At 46.4% G+C, this 24,065-nt stretch overlaps 2 protein-coding genes across 4 annotated transcripts in view; one reads left to right on the plus strand and one right to left on the minus strand.

Annotated features, from left to right (window-relative positions):
- Znf106 (zinc finger protein 106) overlaps window positions 1–19,696 on the plus strand; it is a 45,318-nt gene extending 25,622 nt beyond the window's left edge. Inside the window, exons 6-22 of the mRNA XM_090318559.1 lie at window positions 67–679; window positions 2,969–3,038; window positions 3,500–3,654; window positions 3,743–3,803; window positions 4,621–4,959; window positions 7,050–7,827; window positions 8,642–8,697; window positions 9,034–9,179; window positions 9,873–10,007; window positions 11,058–11,174; window positions 13,292–13,483; window positions 13,921–13,983; window positions 15,214–15,333; window positions 15,754–15,825; window positions 16,724–16,795; window positions 18,864–19,010; window positions 19,347–19,696. Of these exons, the coding sequence (XP_090174685.1) occupies window positions 67–679; window positions 2,969–3,038; window positions 3,500–3,654; window positions 3,743–3,803; window positions 4,621–4,959; window positions 7,050–7,827; window positions 8,642–8,697; window positions 9,034–9,179; window positions 9,873–10,007; window positions 11,058–11,174; window positions 13,292–13,483; window positions 13,921–13,983; window positions 15,214–15,333; window positions 15,754–15,825; window positions 16,724–16,795; window positions 18,864–19,010; window positions 19,347–19,403 (3,193 nt within the window). The 3' untranslated portion in view covers window positions 19,404–19,696. The remainder of the gene's footprint in view (window positions 1–66; window positions 680–2,968; window positions 3,039–3,499; window positions 3,655–3,742; window positions 3,804–4,620; window positions 4,960–7,049; window positions 7,828–8,641; window positions 8,698–9,033; window positions 9,180–9,872; window positions 10,008–11,057; window positions 11,175–13,291; window positions 13,484–13,920; window positions 13,984–15,213; window positions 15,334–15,753; window positions 15,826–16,723; window positions 16,796–18,863; window positions 19,011–19,346) is intronic.
- Window positions 19,697–23,310: 3,614 nt separating this feature from the next.
- Capn3 (calpain 3) overlaps window positions 23,311–24,065 on the minus strand; it is a 35,297-nt gene continuing 34,542 nt past the window's right edge. For all 3 annotated transcript variants that reach the window (XM_090318548.1, XM_090318547.1, XM_090318546.1), the window contains one exon: window positions 23,311–23,833. In XM_090318548.1, the coding sequence (XP_090174674.1) occupies window positions 23,807–23,833 (27 nt within the window). In that variant the 3' untranslated portion in view covers window positions 23,311–23,806. The remainder of the gene's footprint in view (window positions 23,834–24,065) is intronic.

Raw genomic sequence — 24,065 nt, forward strand, 5'->3', positions numbered from 1 at the left:
GCCCGGCTCTTTGTCCCTCCTCACAATTGTGTCTGATTTGTGTTTGTGTTTTTCTTTTTCTTTAAGGTTTGGCATAGAAATGGTACCTCTGGTTCAAAATGAGCAAGAGGCCTTGGATTTAGATGAGGATCCCGATCTGTCCAGTCTAGAAGGATTCCACTGGGAAGGTGTTTCCATTTGTTCATCCCCTGGGCTGGCAAGGAAGCGAAGTCTTTCTGAGAGCAGCGTGGTCGTGGACCGGGCCCCTTCCATGTATAACTTCTTCAGCGAGGAGGATACTGGCAAAGAAAACGAGCCACAACACATTGTTGCTTCGAAGAGCCAGAAAGCAAGCGTGTGCCTTATTAAACAGGAAGTGGTCCCTCTGGCTGCCTCCCTCAGAGCAGGTGAGAGGGCCGAGAACATTGTCACGCAGAGGCGACATAGTGCACAGCTGCCCACAGACCCTGGAATACCTTTGATGCATTTGGCCAAAGACTTGGCCAGCCAGGAGAGGTCTGCACCCTTGTCAGAGCAACAGAATGCCCAGGAGAGTAATGGAGAAGGAAACTCTCTATCAAATGCGTCCTCAGCCCTCGCCATTTCCACCTTAGCAGATCCTGCCACAGACAGTAGCTGTACCTCTGGCACCGAACAAAACGACAGCCAGAGTGTTAGGAAGAAACGAAGGGCCACGGGGGTGAGTATGAGTTCCTGTGCCTTTTAGAGACTTCTCTTGTGACTTAGTGGTTGCTAAAGGAAGTTTTAACTGATTGTTTTGAGGGATTGTGTATCTTTTTTTTTTCCCCTCCTGGTCAGGGGTCTTGAACTCTGGGCCTGCACTGCTGTCCCTGAGCTCTTCTGATTAAGACTAGTGTTCTACCACTTCGAGCCACAGTGCCATTTCTGGTTTTCTGGTGGTTAATGGGAGATAAGAATCTCATGGACTTTGGTGCCTGGGCTGGCTTTGAACCTCAATCCTTAGATGTTAGACTCCGGAGTACCTAGGATGACAGGCGTATGCACTCAGCACCCAGTTCGGGATTGTGTTTCTTCCCACGCAGGCACAGAAAAACTTGTGAGCTTTCACTTTTTCATGCCATGGGTTGCTTTTAGTAGGTCTGCTAAATTAGATGTAATGTAATACGAATGTACAGTACCAGGAAAATATGAAGTCATTGCTAAAAGGAGTCTACAGCCCAGTGGTTCTTTGTGTCACCTGACCATGGGTACGGCGTATCTTCAGCTGTAACTTAATCTGTTTTTCAAGGAGTGCTCCGTCCTGCTCCAGAAAGGAGTGCTACTTTTGCAAGTGCAGGATGTATATGGTTGTTAGATTCTTAATTGAGAGGCTTAATTCTAAAGTGTTGTGGGATTATTAAGGCATAAATATGAGCATGATAACAGAAATTTTTTTTTTTTTTTTTTGCCAGTTCTGGGCTTGAGCTCTGGGCCTGAGCACTGTCCTTGGACTTTCTCAAGGCTAGAGCTCTACCACTTGAGCCTCAGCACCACTTCCGGCTTTTTTCTATGTATGTGGTACCGAGGAATCGAACCCGGGTCTTCATGCATGCTAGGCAAGCACTTTAGCCACTAGGCCAAACTCCCGGCCGATAACAGAAATATTTTTAAGCTTCATAGCTTATCTTTTGTCCTTTACTTAGTGTCCTTTTAACAATCTTTCAGTGGTGCGATTTCTGGTCATGTGCCATTCTTGTCACTTTAGTCTTCTCAAGACCCTTTCTAAAAAGAAGGTGGCTAGAAGCTAAAATCAGACAATGATAATCAGAAAATAATAATCAGAAAATTCCAACACATTTTAATTCTGTCCCTTTGAGCTAGACACTGTAGGAAATCTTGTTAGGTACTTTAGGGTAGAAAGTGGACTTTTTTCTTCTCTCTCTAGCTCACATACTCTCACTGGGGTTTGAATTCAGTCTTGGCATTTATTAGACAGGTGCTCTGCCACTTGAGCCATGCCTCTAGCCCCCTTTCTCTTTGAAAAAGAAATATTTTGATGTTCTTCTTATGGATGTTTTAGCTTCTTTTTTGTGAAGGGGATTGGGTCAAGGGGCTTGAACTTTGGGTCTAGGCTCTGTCCCTGAGCTCTTCAGCTCAAGGCTACCACCCTACCCCTTGAGCCAAGCCCCACTTCCCGTTTTCTAGAGGTTAATTGGAGATAAGAGTCTCAGGTTCTTCAGTGCCCGGGCTGGCTTTGAACCTTGGTCCTCAGATCTCAGCCTCCTGAGTAGCTAGGACTATAGCTGTGAGCCACCGCGCCCAGCTTTGTTTTAGCTTCTTATAAAGATTTGCTGGCTGAATTTTGAGTGGAGTTGTGTACTGAGGTGCAGCCAGGGGACCTGTTACATGTCACTGGCTCTGTCGTTCCGTGTGCATGGCACTTGGGTGGCGTGCCATTGCTGTACCTGTGCCCCATGGGATTTACCTCCCTAGGAAGCTGGGAACGCTGTGACCTTAGTGTATTTTTTTCCTCCTTTTTGGAAGATGGGCAAGAGGAGTACTGGGGGTTTGAACTCAGGACTTCAGGCTTGCTAGGTAGGTGTTCTATCAATTGAGCCTCTCCGCCAGCCCTCTGGTTTTTTTTGTTGTTGTTTTAGGGTTTTTTTTTTTTTTGCCAGTCCTGGGGCTTGAGCTCAGGGCCTGAGCACTGTCCTTGGACTTTCTCAAGGCTAGAGCTCTACCGCGTGAGCCACAGCACCACTTCTGTCTTTTTCTATGTGTGTGGTACCGAGGAATCAAGCCCCAGTCTTGGTGCATGCTAGGTAAGCACTCTACCACTAGGCCAAACTCCCGGCCCCAGCCCTCTGTTTTTTAAAGGATACTTTCGTTTAACTATGACTGTGTGTAGTATACTTTTGGTAGAGATGGTAGTAAGCGAAGGACAGTATATGACTTAAACTTTCTTCTTTTTTCCTACTTGGACACTAACTTTTTCCAATCTAATACTCAATTGTCTTTATCATCTCAGGATGGATCTTCTCCTGAACTCCCAAGTCTTGAGAGAAAAAACAAAAGAAGGAAAATTAAAGGAAAGAAAGGTACGGTGCAGAATATCCTGGTAGAAAAAAGGGGGGGGTGTGATCTGTGGGTGGACCCCAGTACCGCACATGGATTGAGCTACACTCCAGACACAGGAACTTGTTCTTCTAGTACTTACACCTTTTTTTCAGCCTGCCATAACATAGCTTGTGGTCATCAGACACACTCCATTGCATGTTTTTTGGTTTTTTTCCTATTAGCATATATTAGCCATACAAGAAGAATGTTATTATAGTTACTGTGCTCAAGAGCACCATTAGATTCCCTGATATATGTAGTTATAGTTAGAGAAAACGTTACATGATACCATATAGACCCGTAAGCTAAGGTCATAGCTCTTGGACGTTATAAGCCCGGAAGTCTCATGGCACTGTTGTGTTTATTTCATGATGCACCTTAAATCCTGCATGATTAAAGGGAATCTGGTTATTCAGTGGGGCCTTACGGTTTCTTTCGGCAGAACGTTCTCAGGTTGACCAGCTGTTGAGTATTTCCTTGAGAGAGGAAGAGCTAAGCAAATCACTTCAGTGCATGGACAACAACCTTCTGCAGGCCCGCGCAGCCCTGCAGACAGCGTACATGGAAGTTCAGAGGCTGCTCATGCTCAAGCAGCAGGTAACGGCATTTGGGCTGGTCTACTGGTCTAAGGGAAACCCCTCAGAAGTCGGACTTCGGAACCCCTAACAAGGTGTTTTCTTTGTAGATAACTATGGAGATGAGTGCACTGAGGACCCATCGCATACAAATTCTACAGGGATTACAAGGTAGGCGCAACCACGCCCTTTATGCATTGTTGTCCTTTAGGTCGAGGAAAGAGAGGTGGTGATGAGATCACATGACATCCTCGTGGTTTTCATCTGTGAAGGTCTGGTGGACTGTGTGTCTCACAAATTCTTACTATTGAAGACAGTAGCTTTTGGTGTTAGGAATCAAAATACCTAGATTGCAGGTATTCAGTCAAATCGTCCTTTTCTTATTTTTCCTTTTCCACCCCTAGTACTGAGGATTGATTTCTTGACCTTGTATTTGTCTAGACTAGGGAGGCACTGTACCACATAAGCCACTGTGCTTGAGAATTTTCTTTTTCTTTCTGTCTTGCTTTTTTTCTTTCTTTTTTTTTTGGTCAGTTGTGGGGCTTGGACTCTGGGACTGGGCGCTGTCCCTGAGCTCTTCAGCTCAAGGCACCCTACTCCTTGAGCCACAGCAACACTTCCAGTTTTCATGGACTTTAGTGCCCAGGTTGGCTTTGAACCGTGTTTTTCAGATCTCAGCCTCCTGATTCGCTAGAATTGTAGGTGTGAGCCACTGACTCCCGCCAGGTTGACTCTTTTAGTGCCAATGTATCTTTGGATAAGTCATTTAAAATTTGGAGACTTGAAATACTGAAGTCTGCCTTACTCGTACTACTGGTGGTCATAGAGATTATGACATTGTTTTGAAGAATTAAAAGGAAGTGTGCTCATGTAGTTATTAATTTAAAATTCTTTTCTGATCTAAAAAAAAAACAACGGAGAACAGTTTAAAACAAGTGACTTTTCAGGTAGCATTTTTTACATTTGTGCTTTTTTCCCCCCATTCTAGAAACCTATGAACCTTCTGAGCAGCCGGACCAGGTTCCCAGCAGCCTTCCCCAAGAAGCAAGAAGCAGATCGCAGAGCGCTGCTGATACCACGCTGCCGCCTAACCCCTTCTTCCCCCTGTTCTTGGAGTCAACTCCTTCCCATGCGTCTCCCTCCGCCACCAGAGCCACTCTCCAGATAGCCACTTCTCCTGCTTTCCCAGCCCAGGGCAGCATTTCTGCTCCAGATTCATCGGTTCATATTAAACAAGAGCCCATGTCCCCTGAACAAGAGGGGAGTGGGAATTCTGGCTCCCAGGGCTCTGATTTCAGCGTGGCCAAGGAATCACTGCACACTCACCGTAAGCAGGCTTCTCCCCTGTTCGTTAGGGTACCGTAAGGGCGGGGACAATCTCAGGACAAATAGGCATCAGTATGTACCATACACACGTGGCGAAACTACAGTTGTTACAATTCATTTGTCTTTGAAATGCCCTTTCATCTAGGAGGAGTCTTTTAACATACGTTTGGAAATATAATTTAAATACCCATAACTGTTTCCTAATTGTCTGTAATCTTAAGGTCACCAACTTTATTTTAACATCTAAAGGGCGTATGTAGTTTTAACATTTTGAGGATATAGAGATAGCATTTATTTGGTTTTTGTGATGAATAATAGGTTGAAATGTTTCAGCTGGTTTTCTAGGCTCAGCATATATCCTGAACTAGGACATCTGACAGGAACTTGGATGTGTTGTGGAATAAGCCAAGGTTTATACTCTCATAATAAAGTAATAAGATTAGCACATCAGGATAATTTTGTTGTTGTTTTTCCAAACCTGGGGGGTCTGGGCTCTGTCCCTGAATTGGTTTTCTCTGGGCTAGCACTCTTTTCGTGGTGAAGAGATGAGAGTTTTGGAGATAAGAGTTTTACAGACTCTGTGATCTTCAGACGTCAACTTCTGAGAGTAGGTAGGAGTACAATGTAAGCCACTGATGCCCAGCTCAGAATAATTTCTTAGCTTTGTAAAATCCTATTAGAAGTTTTCACAAGCACAGCAATGCCATGTTGAAAATAAAGTCAAAGCAAACGGACATTGTGATTTTTTTTTTTTTAAGGGAAAGTCTGAAGAATTGCCCTAGTTTTGCTACCAGTACCATGTTTAAAGGCTAATCTATTTACCAGTATCAAATGTATGTTATCTTCCATATTGAATATACAGTTATGTTCATGTGCTTACTATTTAAAAATTGAAAACTATGGCAATGGTGGCTCACACCTGTAATCCTCGCTACTGAGAAGACTGAGATCTGAGGATCCTGGCTCAAAGCCAGCCTAGGGAGACAAATCTGTGAAACTTATCTCCAGATGACCAGCAAAAAACCAGAAGTCGACCTGTGGTTCAAATGATAGAGTGCCAGTCATGAATGAAAAAGCCAAGTGAGCAGGGCGCCGGTGGCTCACACCTGTAATCCTAGTCACTGAGGAGGCTAAGGTCTGAGGATCATGGTTCAAAGCCAGCATGGGCAGGATAGGCTGTGAGGCTCTTATCTCGAATTAACCACCAGAAATAGCCCAAAGTGGCTCTGTAGCTCAAGTGGTACAATGCTAACCTTGAACAAAAAAGAGCTCAGGGATAGTGTTTAGGCCTAGAGTTTAAGCCCCAAGACTGGTAGGTAGAGGGTGGGGGGGGGGGAGGAAAAGCCTACTGAAAGCACAAGACCCCAAGTTCAAGCCCCAGTACTGGCATTCCCCCCCAAAAGACCCCCCCGCAAATTTTGTATATAGTAATCAAAAATTATAGTGATTTAAAATTTTTTTGATATAAATTTAGGAAGATCATTTTATTAGATTTGTTTTATTATAAAACTAATTCTCAGTGTAAAAAAATTAGGAAAACCAAAAAGGTGGACGTGTTATTTTGTTGTATAATTTAAACTTTTTATATATTTTTAAATCTCCCCCACCCCCCCACTTTTATTTGTGAGATTGTATCCCAGTGCTATGCCAGTCATACAAGTTTTTGTAGGAATAAGACACAAGGTACTTACATGTTGTTTTCTTTGTTTGTTGGTGGTGCTTGGGTTTGAATTTGGGCCTTGCACTTACTTAGTTGGCATTCTACGCTTTGGGCCATGCTCCCTTCCTCTTTCCTCAACTGTGATCCTTCAGATCTCAACCTCCTGAGCAGTTAGGACTGGTTTCAGGCATGAACCAGCAACACCCATCTTTTAACAGTTGTTTTTGAGATCAACATGAGTAAAGTCAATCAGCTAGGAATGTGCTGTGTGGGTTATGAGAACCTAAGGGATGAGTTAACAATTTTAACAGTCACCGTTTTTGTGACTAGAACCTTCTTTGGCACAGATTTAGTCCGTGGTAAGTAATTTGTAGATTAAGATTATATGCAGCAAATAAAAAGTTAAAGGATTCTTTTTCTTCTCAATTCAGGAGAGACAAATGCCAGTTGTCCAGTTTATCCAGTCGTCCCTGCAGGGCAGTGTGTTTCAGAGACGTCAGAGAGCAGCAATGACCCCAAACAAGATCTGAAACTTTCTGTGGAACAGGAAAGTGGCAGAAGCCGAGGAAACTCTCCATCTTCTCAGTCACCTGACCTTCCGCATCTACACAAAGGTGACACGTCTGCCAAGGGCCTGGGTGCGTCTGAAGCCTGTAGCAGTTCTATCCTGAGATCATCGCAGGGTTCAGAACCCCCTGTGCAAAAGGAAGCTCACTGTGCAGCGGAGCAGCCCGAGCAGCAGGCAGAGTCCAGCCTGCCCTCTGCTGAGAGCAGGGGAAACAAGAAGAAGAAGAAACTCCGGAAGAAGAAAACGCTCCGGGCTGCCCACGTTCCCGAGAACAGCGACACCGAGCAGGATGTGTTCACTGCCAAGCCTGTCAGGAAGGTAAAAGCGGGGAAATTCACTAAAGGGGGCAAAGTCACAACTTCTACCTGGGAAGACAGCAGACCGGGACCCGAGCAAGAGAGCGTCAGAGATGAACAGGAAAGTGACTCGTCTCTGGAAGTCCTGGAAGTGCCTAATCCTCAGTTAGAAGTGGTCGCCATTGAATCGTCTGAATCTGGAGAGGAGAAGCCAGACAGCCCGTCGAAAAAAGATGTTTGGAACTCTGCGGAGCCAAACCTGCTGGAAACCTCTCGCTCTGGGTGTGATGAAGTGAGCTCCACCAGTGAGATCGGCACTCGCTACAAGGATGGCACCCCGGTGAGGTGAGAATGTTGTACGGGTCTCAGCAGAGCGGCTTTCATCCGTTTTTCTTTTTCCTTTTTTTTTGCCAGTCCTGGGCTTGAGCTCAGGGCCTGAGCACTGTCCTTGGACTTTCTCAAGGCTAGAGCTCTACCACTTGAGCCTCAGCACCACTTCTGGCTTTTTTCTATGTATGTGATACCAAGGAATCAAACCCGGGTCTTCGTGCATGCTAGGCAAGCACTTTAACCACTAGGCCAAACTCCCAGCCCCTGTTTTTCATTTTGTTTGAATTTATTTAGAAAGTTAAATTTACGTGAAAAGAGAAGACATGAGGGACATGGACGAATGATCTCTTGGCAATTGGAGATGTTTCTGCTTTCTCTCCTGACTCATTTTAAGTAATCACTCTCTTCATGGTGCTTTTATTTCTTTTCATAAAGAAATTTCAGTGGGAAAATCCAGTTTCTTACCATTGCTACATAGTCTGTTGTTCAAGAGAAATGTTTTGAGTTAGGGTCTTCCTTCCTTCCTTCCTTCCTTCTTTCCTTCCTTCCTTCCTTCTTTTCTTCTTTCCGTTCATTCATTCTTTCTTTTTGCCAGTCCTTGGATTTGAGTTCAGGGCCTGAGTGCTGTCCTTGGACTTTCTCAAGGCTAGAGCTCTACCACTTGAGCCACAGCACCATTTTTGGCTTTTCTATGTATGTGGTACTGAGGAATCAAACTCAGGTCTTCGTGCATACTAGGTGAGCACTCTACCTAGTCCCCAGGATATTTTTCGTTTGCTGGCTGTCTTGTTCTCATACACTAAGGAAAACTTTTGCTCTTATTTTATAGTGTGGCTGAAACTCAGACGGTGATCTCCTCCTTAAAAGGATCAAAAAACTCTTCAGGTAATTGCTTCATTGAAAATTAGCCATAGGAAAAAATCTGGCTACAGAACAGAAGCTGGGGTGTTGGGTGTGGCACCGGAAGCATTGCCTTGGTCGCTGCCAAATCTTGACATTCTGACCCTTTTAACTTTTACACTCTCCTCTGATATTTTATTTGATTCCCTTTTGTGTTGTACTTAGTGATAAGGACTCCCCCCCCCCCCCCAATCTCTGCCTCCCACATCGTCTGGATTGCAGGCGTGCATGCCACCATACCTGGCACATGGTTTTGATGTTTTGATGAGTATCTTTTCCGATTGTAGCACACTTGTCTGTAGACACTTTCTTGTTTTCTAGAAATATCTTCAGAGCCAGGCGAGGATGATGAGCCTACAGAAGGAAGCTTCGAGGGCCACCAAGCAGCAGTGAATGCAATACAGATATTTGGAAACTTACTGTACACCTGTTCAGCAGATACGACGGTTCGGGTTTATAATTTAGTGGTAAGTGAATGTAACTTTTTTGATGAGTGTTTTTGGTTGCTGCTTAAGAAAACCCCGGGACGTTCTGGCCATCTGGAAGACTGACTGTGGAGGTAGCTGAGCCAGCATCTCAACAGGGTCACCTGGGGGGCCTGTGGGGGACTCTCTTGCTATCTCTCAGCTTTGCCTTCTCAGCCCTCAGCTTTCCTGCAAGGTGATTCTGTCAGGTGCCTCTCTCCCCACCAGCAAATGTCTGTGCTGTGGCCTTTGGCAAAGAGAGGTGGGAACTCACCAGCAGAGTGGGTCAGACAGATTCCCCCCTCGTGTTGGTGAAAGGGTCGCTCAGGGCAAGGCTGGGGAAGAATTAGAGGAAGCATTTTCCACCTGCGCCAGTTCTTAAGGAGAGCAGCGCTTCTCCACAGCCTCTTGTGTCTGCTGATGCTCCTTTCCTTGTTTTTTTCCTAAATTGATTTGCTTGGTAGTTATTGCAGAGGGGATGTGCAGAGGGATTACAATTCCATGAGTCAGGGAAGGAGTCCATTTCCTTTCGTGCCGTGTCTTCTGTTCGCTCACTCTCTCCCATCCTTCCCTCCGTCACCACCCCGAGTTTAGACACCGCCCTCATCAGTGTCCCAGTGTGCTCCACTGCTGTCCCTTTTCCCTGGGGAACAGACCTCGATCCCGCACTGACAGTCTCCTTCTGCTTGACTTTAGAGTCGGAAATGTACTGGTGTCTTTGAGGGTCATACCTCCAAAGTGAACTGCCTCCTGCTCACCCAGACCTCTGGGAAGAACGCGGCCCTCTACACGGGCTCCAGTGACCACACCATTCGCTGCTACAATGCCAAGGTGGGTATGGCCCGAGAAAGGAAGGCACCGAACTGAACCCTGGCTACTTACTGTGAGAAGTAGCACCCAGCTGCTTCACTCTGTCCTTGTCACTGTGTTCTTTCTGTTTCTGAGCCTAGGCTAACACCCTGAGAGCACCTCAGGTGTGCTATCGGGCTTAGACATAAACCACATTTTCTGTATTTACTCATTTCTCACTATCCATATTGGTGCTCCAGGTTGGAGACTAGTGGCTTATGCCTGTAATACCAGCTACTCAGGAGGCTAAGATCTGAGGATCCAGGTTCAAAGCCAGCCTGGCCACTAAAAAGTCAGTGAAATTTTTTATCTCCAAATAACCACCAGAAAACCAGAAGTGGGGCTGTGGCTCAGGGGTAGGACAGTAGCCTTCAGCTGAAGAGCTCAAGGACACAGCCCAGGAAGAGTACAAGCCCCATGACCCACCCCTCCCCCCAAAAAAAGAATATATATATATATATATGTATAATTTCCCTGGCCCGCAGAGTTCAATCGACTGAGACCCTAGAGTGAACCGTACCTAAATGAGTGGGACAGACAAACACAAAGAATGAGACCAAGACAGTGCTCTGATCAAGGTCTGTTTATTGAAAGTCAGAGGGGGTTTATGTAGGGCTCTAAAGCAGGGCTAGCGCAGCGGAATTTTTAATTTGCAGGATTCATTATAGGCAGGACAAGGGGGTTTGCAGGAATCTCATTATAAGCAGGAAAGGGGGTTTGGGAAGACAGAAGATGGAGCAAGTCGACCTGTCGAGATAACACTTCAAACATTTCTTTAACATAAATCAGAATGGTCTACAAATCAACTGTCAAGATAGCAGCCCAGATGTTTCTTAACACAGAGCAGAGCAGCTTAAAGCTTTTTGCTAAGCCTATCATATTAAAAGTCCTAGGCAACAAGTTAAAAGACCCAGAGGCAGTCTCCGATATATTATTACCATGTTTTCTTCCTCTTTGTGGAGAGCTTGTTTTCACACCTCACTCGCCACTGCCCTCCTTTACTTAGATGTGTGGGTTTTTTGTTTCTTCCAGACCCGAGAGTGCATGGAACAGTTACAGCTGGAAGACCGGGTCCTCTGCCTTCATAGTAGGTGGCGAGTCCTCTACGCTGGCCTGGCAAATGGCACAGTGGTGACCTTCAACATAAAGGTTAGTGCTGAGGAAGAGTGGGCTGAATTCCCTTGCATTTGAAGAATGAGCATGGGGCGGGCAGAGGTTGCCAGTCGGCATTGCTGCGGTGTTGTGTGAGGAGACAACACAACCAGCTGCTGTTTACAACTTCCATTCTGTCTGCTCAGACGCCTGTGTGCCAAGACCACAGTGGAGCTATTATACTAGTGGAGGAGAGCCTGAAGATTGGGGGCCAAATTATGAGTCACAGGTTAAACCCGTCTGTTCATTGTGAGCGTGACACCATGAGAAAAGATTCTGAGTCCCATGTGTAGGACAGTTTCATTTGGACATCTTGAGGATGGCCTATTTTGTGGAGGTTTTCATTTTCTTTTTCTTCTTGTGGGTCATGGGGCTTGAACTCTGGCCTGGGCACTGTCCCTAAGCTCTTCAGCTCAAGGCTTCTGCCCTATACCTGGCGCCACAGCCCCACTTCCTAGTTTTTTAAGTGATTAATTGGAGATAAGACTCTCATGGTCTTTTGTGCCTGGGCAGCTTTGAACCGCCATCCTCAGATCTCAGGCTCCTCAATAGCAAGGATTCATGAGCCACTGAGCCTAACTTGTAGAGGTTTTCTTTCAGGTCCTGTTAGCCTTCTTTATGAAGGCTAACGTAAATCAGTTTGTTAATCAAATGAATTGACATCTTCATTGACAACTTTCTTGTGCTATTCCCTAGGATTAGATTTGAAGTTCTTGAGGTTCTTAGGGTTTTATTTTCATAATTAAACTTCATCTTGTAGGCTTTGCAATATAAGAGGTCAGTGTGGGGCTGAGAGTGGGAAAGGTTAGTGTTAGAGGCGGGAAGCTCATTTATGAGGCTTTGAAAGAGACAGTATGGAAGGATTTTATTACTACTTAGTAGTATCACATCCCCTGGTAATTTGCTAGCAGTATGCTGAGTGTCTTCCCAATTTTGCATGCCATTTGAAACTTATCTAAAGGATGCTGTAAAATACATTGTGGTTAATGACTTTAAATTGGACTTGAAGATTCTTCCATACCATAAACATGCAAAGTTACTTACGACTATGAATAGATCATAGAAGGATAATTATGATAATGCAGCCATAATGTTGTTATGAGAGATCACACAGAATGAGAGCCCAGAAGAGCATCAAAGAAACAAGTCTATGGAGAATTTGAGACTTAATAAAATTATTTCGAGCCGGATACTGGTGGCTCATGCCTATAATTCCAACTACTCGGGAAGCTGAGATCTATGGATCATAGTTCAAAGCCAGCCTAGGCAGGAAAATCCATGAGACTCTTATCTCCAGTTAACCACCAGAAAACCAGAAATGGTGCTGAGACTCAAAGTGGTAGAGCACTAACTTTGAGCAAAAGAGCTCAGGGTCAGCACTCAGGCTCCTGAGTTCAAGCCCCCCCCCTCCCCCCCCCCCCAAAAAAAAACTAAAAAAGTTTAATAAGGTAGTTCTCAATAGAGAGCTTTGGAGACAGCATGACAAGATGGCATATATTTTAGTACGTTTTTTGTTTGTTTGTTTGCCAGTCCTGCGCTTTAGCTCAGGGCCTGAGCACGGTCCTTGGACTTTCTCAAGGCTAGAGCTCTACCACTTGAACCTCAGCACCACTTCTGGCTTTCTTCTATGTAATGTGGTACCAAGAAGTTGAACCCGGGTCTTCGTGCATGCTAGGCAAGCACTCTACCCTTAGGCCAAACTCCTGGCCCCAAGATGGCATATATTTTAGATGGCATCAATCAGAGAGAGAGTTCTTGGGTCTGTTGCATGGAAAAGGTAGTAGAATATGGAGAAAGGTTGATCCTATATTCACATTGAGGAAAGTGAAAAGAGCATCAGGAAGAATCCATTTCTGTTAGGTTCAGAGTGATGAGGGTTGCAGGTAAAGCTCTTTATCAGGTACGAGTTTGCCCGCGCTGGGTGGGGTATGAAGAAGATACTGGGCACAGTGAAGTGCCCATGAGGGGCCTGGTAGGCTGAGAGGTGGGGATTCCCGAGAGCCCTGAGCCTTTGAGCACAGGCGGGGGCCTTGCGGGATGGTATCGCTCGGGGTGATTTTGAAGTATTCTGACAGGAGTTGGTTTGACTTTCCATACGGGGGTTGCTTTCGCAGAACAACAAGAGACTGGAGATCTTCGAGTGCCACGGCCCCCGGGCAGTCAGCTGTCTGGCCACAGCTCAGGAAGGGGCCCGAAAGCTGCTGGTCGTGGGCTCTTACGACTGCACCATTAGCGTACGCGACGCGCGCAACGGGCTGCTGCTGCGAACTCTGGAGGGCCACAGCAAAACCATCCTGTGCATGAAGGCGAGTATCCTGCGGAGACGGACTCGAGGGCTCTCGGTGGCGTGCGGCATGCTCGGCTACCTTGAAAAGAGCCTGCAGTCCTTTCGCTTATGCCTGCTTCACAGAGTGGGAAAGTGCTTTTTAAATATAATCACTGAGAAACAGTGAAGTGTGGTGTTTTGTGGGGCAGAGGGATGCTCTGAGGCCCTTCCTGGCTGCTGCTCGCTTTTTCTAGAGAGAGAGGTAACAGACGTCCCGGGGTATGGCCAGTTCATCAGAGTGCCTGCTGACAGGGTGGAAAATTGCAGTTGAGATCATTAGTCTGCCAAATATGTCATTTTCCCCCTTTGGGTTCATTTGAAGTCAGATGGTGATTACAGTTTGCCGGTGCGTGCTGCATGTCGGAGGAAACTGAGATGCTTGCACAGCGCCTAATTCACTGAGTCTTTCTCATGCAGGTGGTGAATGACCTTGTTTTCAGTGGCTCCAGTGACCAGTCAGTCCACGCCCACAACATCCATGTAAGCCGTGTGGGGGGGATGCAGGAAATCTTCCAGAAAAGGCCCATGAAAGCCTGTGCCAGTGCCTCCTGCCTAGAATCCTAGCTGCTGAGAATTCTGAGATCCAAGGGTAGCTGTTTGAAACCAGCCTTGCCAATAAGTCCATGAGACTTGTTATCACCAATTAAATACCAAAAACAAAAAAAAGGGCCATAAGTGGAGTAGTGGTTCAAGTGGTAGAGCACTGGCCTCGAGCCAACTCAAGGACAGCTCCCAGACCTCTGTCTTCGGAAAAGAAGCATAATAATTGCTCTGCTCTTGGATAGCATGGAGCAATCTAGAAATTCTGCCCTCATCAAAATTTTTAATCCAGGACAGACTCATAAGGTTTTATTTGAATGCCTCTTTTCAACGTAAGTCAAGCAGCCGAGGCTCTTGGCAGCTCTGTCATACGGAGTTTAAAATAGAACAAATGAAAACAGCCACGAGGCAGTACTGCGGTCAGTTTCTGAAGCTTGGTTCGAGGTCTGCACGCGGGTGCATGCAGTCCCGTGATCCGTGTGAGTGTGGCAATGGCGGGCACAGGCTGAGCAGCCCTTACCTGACAGGGACAATTCTTACAGCATTGACCAAGACACAGGAGATGTCTACAGAGACCCAAGTCTCAGCACAACATTTATTCACATCTCACAGCCTGCAGTAATTTTAATTTTTTTTTTTTTTTTTTTTTTTTTTTTTTTTTTTTTTGCCAGTCCTGGGCTTGAGCTCAAGGCCTGAGCACTGTCCTTGGACTTTCTCAAGGCTAGAGCTCTGCCACTTGAGCCTCAGCACCACTTCTGGCTTTTTTCTATGTATGTGGTTCCGAGGAATCGAACCCGGGTCTTCGTGCATGCTAGGCAAGCACTTTAACCACTAGGCCAAACTCCTGGCCCAGTAATTTTAAACAATCTTTAGTGTTCCTGCATTTTGGCTGATCTGTCACAGGAGCCCGGGGTCTGTAGGCTTTTTTGCATTTGTACTCAAGAAGTTTTTGACTTTGCAGTGTTTGGGGTTCAGGGTTTTAGATGAGGAATGCTTGGATTGTGCTCGCAGAGGTGAGAGTAGATTCTGTAACGATAGTCCCATTTCACGAACTTCCTGTAACATCAAACGCTGTTAGAACAGCTGCGATGTTCGCCTGTGGCTTCCTAGGATTCAAGCATCCCCAGGGCGACTGTTTGCGTCGGCTAGTGACTCTTGCTCTCTGTGCAGACCGGGGAGCTCGTGCGCATCTACAAAGGCCACAACCACGCCGTGACCGTGGTCAACATCCTGGGGAAAGTGATGGTGACGGCCTGCCTGGACAAGTTTGTTCGAGTCTACGAACTGCAGGTGGGCCTTGCCCCCGGCGCTTCGCTGAAAGAATTTGGGAGAGAACAGCCTGCCTGGGTTTGGTGTGGATTTCTGCCACAGCAAGAGTTGGGGTGTGTTTTCACAAACATACTGGCTAAGGATGAAGCGGCTGGCTCGTGTGGGCCACGCTCAGAACCACCGTTCTCAGGTTTGCTTCCTGGAGGCCCAAACTTGGTTTCTAGAGAGAACTGTGAGCTGAGTCTTAAGCTGTCCAGTTCTACCTCCCGCCTGTGGGGATTGACTAAGAGGACTCCATTCCCTCTTTCCATGAATGCTACGTGGGTGCTTTGTCTTAATGCCTCAGGAATCGTTTAAACCCCGCGAGTCCCTGAAGGACCAGAGTTTTTAAACACAAGGGAAATCATCCCCTGATTCTTTCTCCTTCTATTCCTTCTGCAGTCCCACGATCGACTGCAGGTCTATGGAGGACACAAAGACATGATAATGTGTATGACCATCCATAAAAGCATGGTGAGTAACAGCCCTGTGCCAGGCGGGCGCTTTTCAATGTGCTTGCCTGCGGTGCCACCCGCAACCTCTCAGTGCCTCCGTGCCCTGTCCTAACCGAACAACCCAGCAGCAGAGCTGAATATTCCATTTCTACCAATGGCTACTAGAAGTACAGCGAAAACCTAGTGCCATCTGTAGTTAGAAGATATATTTAAGATGCTTCAAAAAACAAAACAAAACAAAAACAACCCCAAGCGGTACTTTTTGTAGAGACATGATCCAAAGAGAACAGAACAGTGGAATAGAGTCAGGAAACAGGACTTGGCCATTGTGGCATAGTTCGAGCAGGCCTACAAGTAGATGCTAACTCACTGCTCTGTTGTGCTTCGACTTATTTTATTTTAAAATTTACGACGTTGCGCCACAGTGGATCTTCTCAAGTTTTTAATAGCAGAACCCTGCCTTAGAATGAAATTCAGATTCCTGATAGACAGCAGCAGTTAGGAAATAAATGCCATTCCCCAAGAAGCCTCCAAGGCTCTCTAAGGAGCACATGTTCAAGGAACTAGAATTTACACTCTCAGTCTAGTACTTGGGAGGTGAGTTTTGCTTTAGACTTCTTTTTTTTTTTTTTTTTTTTTTTTTTTTTTTTTTTTTTTTTGCCAGTCCTGGGCTTGGGCTCAGGGCCTGAGCACTGTCCTTGGACTTTCTCAAGGCTAGAGCTCTACCACTTGAGCCTCAGCACTGCTTCCGGCTTTTTGCTACGTATGTGGTACTGAGGAATCGAACCCGGGTCTTCGTGCATACTAGGCAAGCACTCTACCACTAGGCCAAACTCTTGGCTAGACTTCATTTCTTTTGAGAGTGTTCTGTAGCTGTCTCCGTATGTTGGCCTAATGCTGTTAACCTCTTTGCGCAGATCTACACTGGCTGTTACGATGGCAGCATTCAGGCTGTGAGGCTCAATCTGATGCAGAATTACCGCTGCTGGGTAAGTGTGACGCTGTTCTTCACCCTGTGTTCATAATCTGGCATTAGCAGCAAGTGTCTGCTGAGGCTTTCACAGTAGGCATTTACTTAGAATCACAAATAAATGCTTTTGTGATTTTTTTTTATATGTATAATCTTTTTGAGATAGTCTTATATATTGCAGGTTGGCAAATTGACCTTTTTTTTTTTTTTTTAATTTTTCTTTTTTGCCATTCCTGAGGCTTGAACTTAGGGCCTGGGCACTGTCCTTACATTTTTCCTCAAGTCCATCGCTCTACCACTTGAGCCACCACCGCCGTCAAGGTTATACTTCTTTATTGAAAGGTCTATTTAAAAATCAGATATGAAGCTGGGTGAGGTGGCTCGTGCCTGGAATCCTAGCAACTCAGGAGGCTGAGATCTGAGGATCAAGGTTCAAAGCCAACTCAGGCACAAAAGGACCTGAGACTCTTTATCTCCAGTTAACCTCTAGAAAATGGGAAGTGGGGCTTGGCTCAGGGTAGAGCGGTAGCTGTAAGCTGAAACACTGAGGGACGGCATCCAAGCCCAGAGTTCAAGCCCCATGATCCACCAGGAAAAGAAAAAAGAAAGATAGGAAGTATACTATATATTGTTATCTTACATTGTCTCCTATGTGGTTTTAACTTTTGTTTTGCTATATATATGTATATGCTTAGAAAATTTCAAGCATAATATATGAAATAAGTAAAATTTTTAATTTTATGGCCCATCCCCTATAATATACACATTCCTCAAGGACTACAAGTAGCTAATGGTTTATGTCCCTATTGGTTTCTAAAGAAGAGACAAAAATTGATAGTCTTCCTGTGTGGCTTCCTATAATCCTGACTCCTCAGGAGGCTGAGATCTGAGGGTCAAAGTTTAAAGCTAGCTCAGGCAGCAAATCCATGATACTTGTTTCCAAAGTAATCATAAAAAACACAGCTGGAAGCTTGGTGTTAAGCTAGCCTGAAACCCTGAGTTCAAGCCCCTGTGCCACTAGTTTTAATGGATTTTTATTGTAACGCACCAATCTAAGTTGTGTGTGGTTTCCCCCACCCCTACTTTTTGGGATGGGGACTGTTGATTAGTTCTTAAACCTTTAATACTATTTCTTGTAAATCTTCTTTAAAATCCATTCTGATATTGTTCATGCAAAGAGAAGTTTCTGGTATTGAATGTCTTTTCCCTCAAACCCTAATCTTCTCATTACTCATGGAATAAATTTATCACTTTTATTTTAAACTGGGTTTTAAGCTTATCCAAAACCTAATTGTTTCCAGCTTGTTTATATATTACTGTCTTTGCTTTTTTAGTCTTGTGAGTAAAGGCAAGCAAAATTTGTGTAGCCAAGATACACAAATAGAAATTTTATCTAGGGAAATGGAGAACGTATTGTCTATTTTCTCCCTCCCTCCCTCCCTCCCTCCCTTCCTTCCTTCCTTCCTTCCTGTCCTGGGCTTGAGCTCAGAGCCTGAGCACTGTTCTTTGACTTTGTCAAAGCTAGAGCTGTACCTCTTGAGTCTCAGCACCACTTCCAGCTTTTTTTTTATGTATGTGGTACCAAGGAATCGAACCCGTGTTCTTCATGCATGCTAGGCAAGCACTCTACCACTAGTCTAAACTCACAGCCCTTTACTTTCTTTCTTTATGGCAGTCTTTATGAATTCAGGGCCTGGGCACTGTTCCTGAGCTTCTTTTGCTGAAAGCTAGCGCTCTACCAGTTGAGCCACAGCACCACTTCTGGCTTTTCTGTGGATGTGGTACCGAGGAATTGAACCCTGGACTTCATGCATGCTAAGCAGGCACTCTACCACAAAGCCACATTTCCTGCATCTGCTCTTTATTTTCAAGGTCCTTGTTATTATGTTGGTCATTAATGTATTAGCCTCTAGTGTTGTTACACTTTGTAGCTAAGAATAACTTGAAGAATGGGGGTCTTTTTGCTTCCAAGGTACCTGAGGGACAAAAGCAAGGGAGAAAAACGTTGCGCGTTTTCTGTGCTGTTTGCTGTTGTTGGTTCTGGCCTGCTGTCATTCTGAGCTGGCCCCCCATTCTCTCTCTCGCAGTGGCATGGCTGCTCTCTGATCTTCGGCGTGGTAGATCACTTAAAACAGCACTTGCTGTCTGACCACACTAATCCGAACTTCCAGACTCTGAAATGCCGCTGGAAGAACTGCGATGCGTTTTTCACTGCGCGGAAAGGATCCAAGCAGGTATCTCCACTTCCAGCCCAGGCGGGGGCAGAGGGTTGGGCTGTAGTAAGAGTGTTCCAGGAATTTTTTCTTCCTTATTATTCTGAGACTTGGGATAAGCCAACCAGGGTTTTAAGGAAGAATGTGGTAGATTTTGAGGAAGCGCGTAGAGAGTGTTTTTAGATATTTCTGAATCCAGTAACTAAACCTACCCATTTATCCTACTGCCCTCTGGTAAGATAGGAGCTTACCACTAAAGGCATACATTGTCTGAGTTAGCTATCCTTGGCTGTGATTTGCTCCAGTCCCATTGCTCCAGCCAATTTGTATCTCATGGCCCCTCTGTCCTTCTCATAGGATGCCGCTGGACACATCGAACGACATGCTGACGACGACAGCAAAATTGATTCGTGAAGATTTTTGCCTCCCATGTTGGGATGTCACTACCAACACCATTTCATTGTGGTCTCTCCACACAGACCTCTCTCCCTCCTTCCCCAGGGAAGTGAGGAAGGAGAAAGCCAGGCTTACCAACTAGCAAAAGCCTGGGCAGCTCTGTGGGGTCAGAGGTTACATTTCAAGTTGGAGCAGGAGGGTGTGATGACATTGAAACAGATTTTAAGGCTAACCATACTCCTCTGGGACATGAGTGATTCATGCAACTAGCATTCTTTCCATGTTTATTAAAACTCCCGCTCTTAACTGGTTCCGTGGTTTGACCCTGATCACCCTTCTGTCAGTTTTAGCTTGTGATTTCTAGTTTATGTTTCTCACGATGCTTTCGACCAGCGAGGGTCAAGCTTTTTAGCACAGCTTTGTTCCGATGCTACATTTTCAAGATCCGGTTGTAAAAACTGGATGTATACCTTCCCTTTCTTCACACTTACTTGTAATGTGTTTTACATATTCCCTGCCTTTGTGAGTGGACAGAGCTGGCTTTCAGTGCAGCGGGCGCAGGGTGGATGACTGATAAACAGCTGGAGCTTGAGGGTTCGGGGAGCAAGTCCCGTCTTGACGAGTCCCTGCAGGAGCATCTCCTGGAGAGCTGTGTGCGGGTGTGGCAGAGCACGTGGTGTGAGGCAGCAGCTGGACTAATGTCTCCCTTTCCGTTGTGCTGTGGGTCCCTGCCACAGGTGCCTATGGCTGTTTGGTCTGGGGGCGTCCCCTGTGTCTCCTTGAAACATTTTGGTTTACTGTATTGCCAGCCCACACCTCTCCTACCCTGTAACTGTGCCTAGAGCTATGGCAGCCATTCGTCCTCTGGGCGCACAGGGTGCTTTCCACCCGCCCAGAGCACCCCAGGTCAGGGAGTTAGACCGAAGCATCTGGATACGGTCTTCAGATACTGAAGCAGGCTTCCCAGAGACCTTTGGAAGCCACTATCCTTGTCTTCACTTACCTGCTGGCTGGGGAGCAGGGCGATGGCCTACAAGCACAGCCAGCTAGAGGAAGTCTCCCCTGCTTCCCTACCCAGGCCAACAAAGCCTTAGAGGGGCTACTTTCATTATGGGATTTGAGGGGTTTTCTCTGGACGCTTTTGATCAGTAAAGGTACACTGGATTCTAAAACTCTGATTGTCGAGAGAAGACGAATGGGGGAGCCCTGTGCCACTTACCACTTCCATGGCTTGCGCGAGTGGGCCTGCCCTTGGGGACTGCGTGCGGAGCTTGGGGCTCCAGCGGGGAGGGGCCTTCACCAGGAGCCACTGGGTCACCAGGCCACAAGAGCAAGCATCTGCGAGCCCTTGGCACTTGTAATGGGAGACTAAGAATGTGTGCTTTTTCCCAGGAAAAGCTCCAGTGGTTTTTTACTGGCCCAGAAAACATTAAGCGCTAGCCTAGAGCTACTCTTAAGAGACAGTGGATGGCCCCACGAGCCGTGCACTTCTGTCGTCGGGAAGACTTGGGAGTCACATGGCTTAGATTTGTCTGATGTTGCGATCGTGTTGATGAGGTGGATTCACGCTGTGTCCGTGGGAGATTAAGCCGCTCTTCCCAGAGGCCCTGAGGATAGTGGCTTCCCAGAAGTCCACCGGGAATTACCTCTGCAGCTGTCCTCTTCCCTGGCTGGCAGGGAGGGGTGTAAGGAATCTTGCAGTGCTCTGTCAGCCAGGCGCCTGTGGAGCTGTGAAGCATTTCCAGCAGGCGGGGAGGCCTGGGGATCGTAACTCCGCCGTGCGCGTGGTCCAGATGGCCACCTAGATTCTATTTTTCCTCATTTCACAAGGGTCTTCTTTGAAGCAGCCGCAGTAACGTGTTCTCAAAAACGAGAAATTTCTTTATGGCACTGAGCTAATCATGTGTGATGGCGAATGACCCACTCCAGCCATCTTGAGAAATAAAGGAACCACCCACGTGGTGGCTCCTTTTGTTGGGTTGGGTTGTGGTTTTCGTGTCTTGAAAGTTTGCAGAGTGGGGCTGGCGGGAAAGTAAGTTGTCTGTGTGTCACCACGAACCGGCCTTCGCTGTGCTCACAGTGGTGGCTCACGTCAGTAGTGACTGCACAGCTCAGTAGCTAAGGAAGGAAAGGATCTATGTCCAGTAACCCAACAGAAACCCGCGCATTTCTTTTCAGTAGCTGGCGGCCATCTTTAGAATTCTTGACAGCACAAAGCCAAGGAAACCACAGAATCCATCTTTCCATGTGCTTGTTCTTTCTACCATTTATACATTATACCCCCTACATCATTTATACTGATTACACCAGTCACTTTCAGTTTTATGTAAAAGTTAAATAGGCTCCTCTAAACAGTGCTCGGTTCTAAACAGTGCAAACAAAAATAGCAACTTACCTTGACCTTGAATTTGAGAGGTGATCTCACTACCACACTCCTGCTTTTGTGGGGAGAATGTTTTTCCCTCTCAGTTGAGTGTTTAATTCCTGACCCACATGTGACTTGAAGGCGGTCTCTTTTGCTCTTTGCTATTGAAGTGACTGTTGACCTAACAAAGGTTTTGTCATTTTTCCTGGTAGGTGATCGAGTGGACAGCGTGTGACACAGTGTGTGGCTGGCTGGCTGGTGGGCAAGGGGATAGGTGTGCACCTAAACCATGAATGGCGTGGTGTGTTTTATGGAAGACAATTCAGTGGAGAAGAGATTGAAGTGTGTGGCCCTGCAGAGCCACGTTGTGCCTAGGGTTTCCCTTGAATTGCTCTGAATTCAAGGTTGTAACGCAGCTGAGTTGGAGTGAACAGTGTTGAAGAGGAAAGTGTTGAAGATCTGTTAAGTAATAGACTTTAGAGCTACTCCTTGGTTTCTGATTTTTTTTTCCTCACTATTGAGTATGGGTTAGAAGGAAGAAGTCAGATGATGACACCTGACTGCAAAAATGTTTCTAAACAAATAGCCTAGTCTTCTTACATTTTGGTACAAAAGCTGTGAACTTCATAACTTTGTAAAGCGAGGTATAAAGCAATTATAAGAGGAGAATAAAGTACTTTTACTAATTGACTGTTTACTTTCATTACCTTGTTTGCATCTTCATAGTCAGCCTTTTTCTCTGCAAGCTGGCATAGAACGTGAGAAACGTTGTGGGAAAACACAAGATGTTTAGAGATCTACTGCTTATCATTGTGCTACACGCTGCAGTTCAGGTAAAGCTGACACACGGCTGCACTTGGCCATTTGATATCACAGAGCAGGTCAGTGGCATTAGAAGTAGGATCAAAAACGATTTCTGGCCCGGTGTGGTGGCTCACGCCTGTAATCCTAGTTACTCAGGAGGCTGAGATCTGAGGATTGCCAATTTACCACTAGAAAACAGGAAGTGGTGCAGGGGTAGGGCAGTAGCCTTGAGCGGAAGAGCTCAGGGACAGCGCCCAGGCCCCGAGTTTAAGCCCCATGCATGACTGAATTTCTGACCCAGGTGCCCAGCTCACGCCTGTAATCATAGCTTCCTAGGAGGCTGAGATCTAAGGGTCACAGTTCGAAGCCAGCCTGGACAGTAAACTCTGCTTCGTGGCCCCTCCTTCCAGGAACCCACAAAAGCTTCCTCACTCACTCTTGTGTTCTTACACCACCAATTTATTCAGTAGAGCTAGATCTATTCCCCCTTACCCCAGTCATTACTATAGTTAAGTAGCCATAGCCTGAGCCAAGGGCTCAGAGGTGAGGTTTCTGTGTGTTGGTGTTCTCATAAAACCAGGGCTTCCTTCCACTCAAGTGCTAACCAGGCAGCCCCGCTCTGCTTGGCTTCTGGGTTCATTCAGGGGATGGCTGTAGACTTGAGACTGGGGCTTTGTATAGGTGAGTTTATTACTTGAAGACACTTAGTCCTGCTCTGGCTGATGTCTAAATGTGAGAATACAAAACACAGGGGGCACCAGCGGTACACATGCTTTATTTAGATCAACTTCTTTTCTCTGAATGCAGCTAAACTTAGGAGTCAGACAACCCAAAGTGTCCGGCCCTGTCCCCGTGGACTCGTTAGCCCGTCCTAAAACAGTCAGACGGAACCAAGTACAAGTTTGGCCATTGCCCCTTGGGTGAGAGGGCACACAGGTGATGGGATTCCAGTCTCTGCTCTGCAGACAGCCCCACACAAGCTGCAGGAGAGCGTTTGCTTCAGTGCCAGCACACCTCTGCACTAGGCTGCACCTAGCAGAGGCCAACCCTTGCAGAAGGACAGAGTTGCGCTGCTAGAGTCAGGCTGAGCATCAAGACAGCATGAAGGAAGGTGGAGGACCGAGACCAAGGAAGTACCTGGAGACCTAGTGGCGACACATCTAAGTCGTGGCCCGGTGAATGGCTCTAGCTCTATTGGATAAAACTGAAATCCTGAGTGATCCTGCATGGCCCGGGACAAGGCCAGCCTGCTTCATGCGTACATGGTGAGCTGCAGCCACTGAAAGAGGAAGTCCCGGCATCAGAACGCAGACTAGGGCAGCGGCCCAGCCCTGCGAATCTTCCAGCTAAGGGAGAGGGAGTAGATGCCAGCAAGGTTTTCAGAGGCACAGCCTGTTCACAGTGTCCTCATTCCCAACATTCTTAGTAGACAGGTACATGTCCTCTCGCATGAAGACATCTGGGGCGGGGTGGGGCGGGGCGAGCTGAGGCCTTTCTGGAGCTTTCTGCTA

Source organism: Megascapheus bottae, chromosome 25 (assembly GCF_031878675.1).
Source record: "Megascapheus bottae isolate mThoBot1 chromosome 25, mThoBot2.hap1, whole genome shotgun sequence".
Taxonomy (NCBI): domain Eukaryota; kingdom Metazoa; phylum Chordata; class Mammalia; order Rodentia; family Geomyidae; genus Megascapheus; species Megascapheus bottae.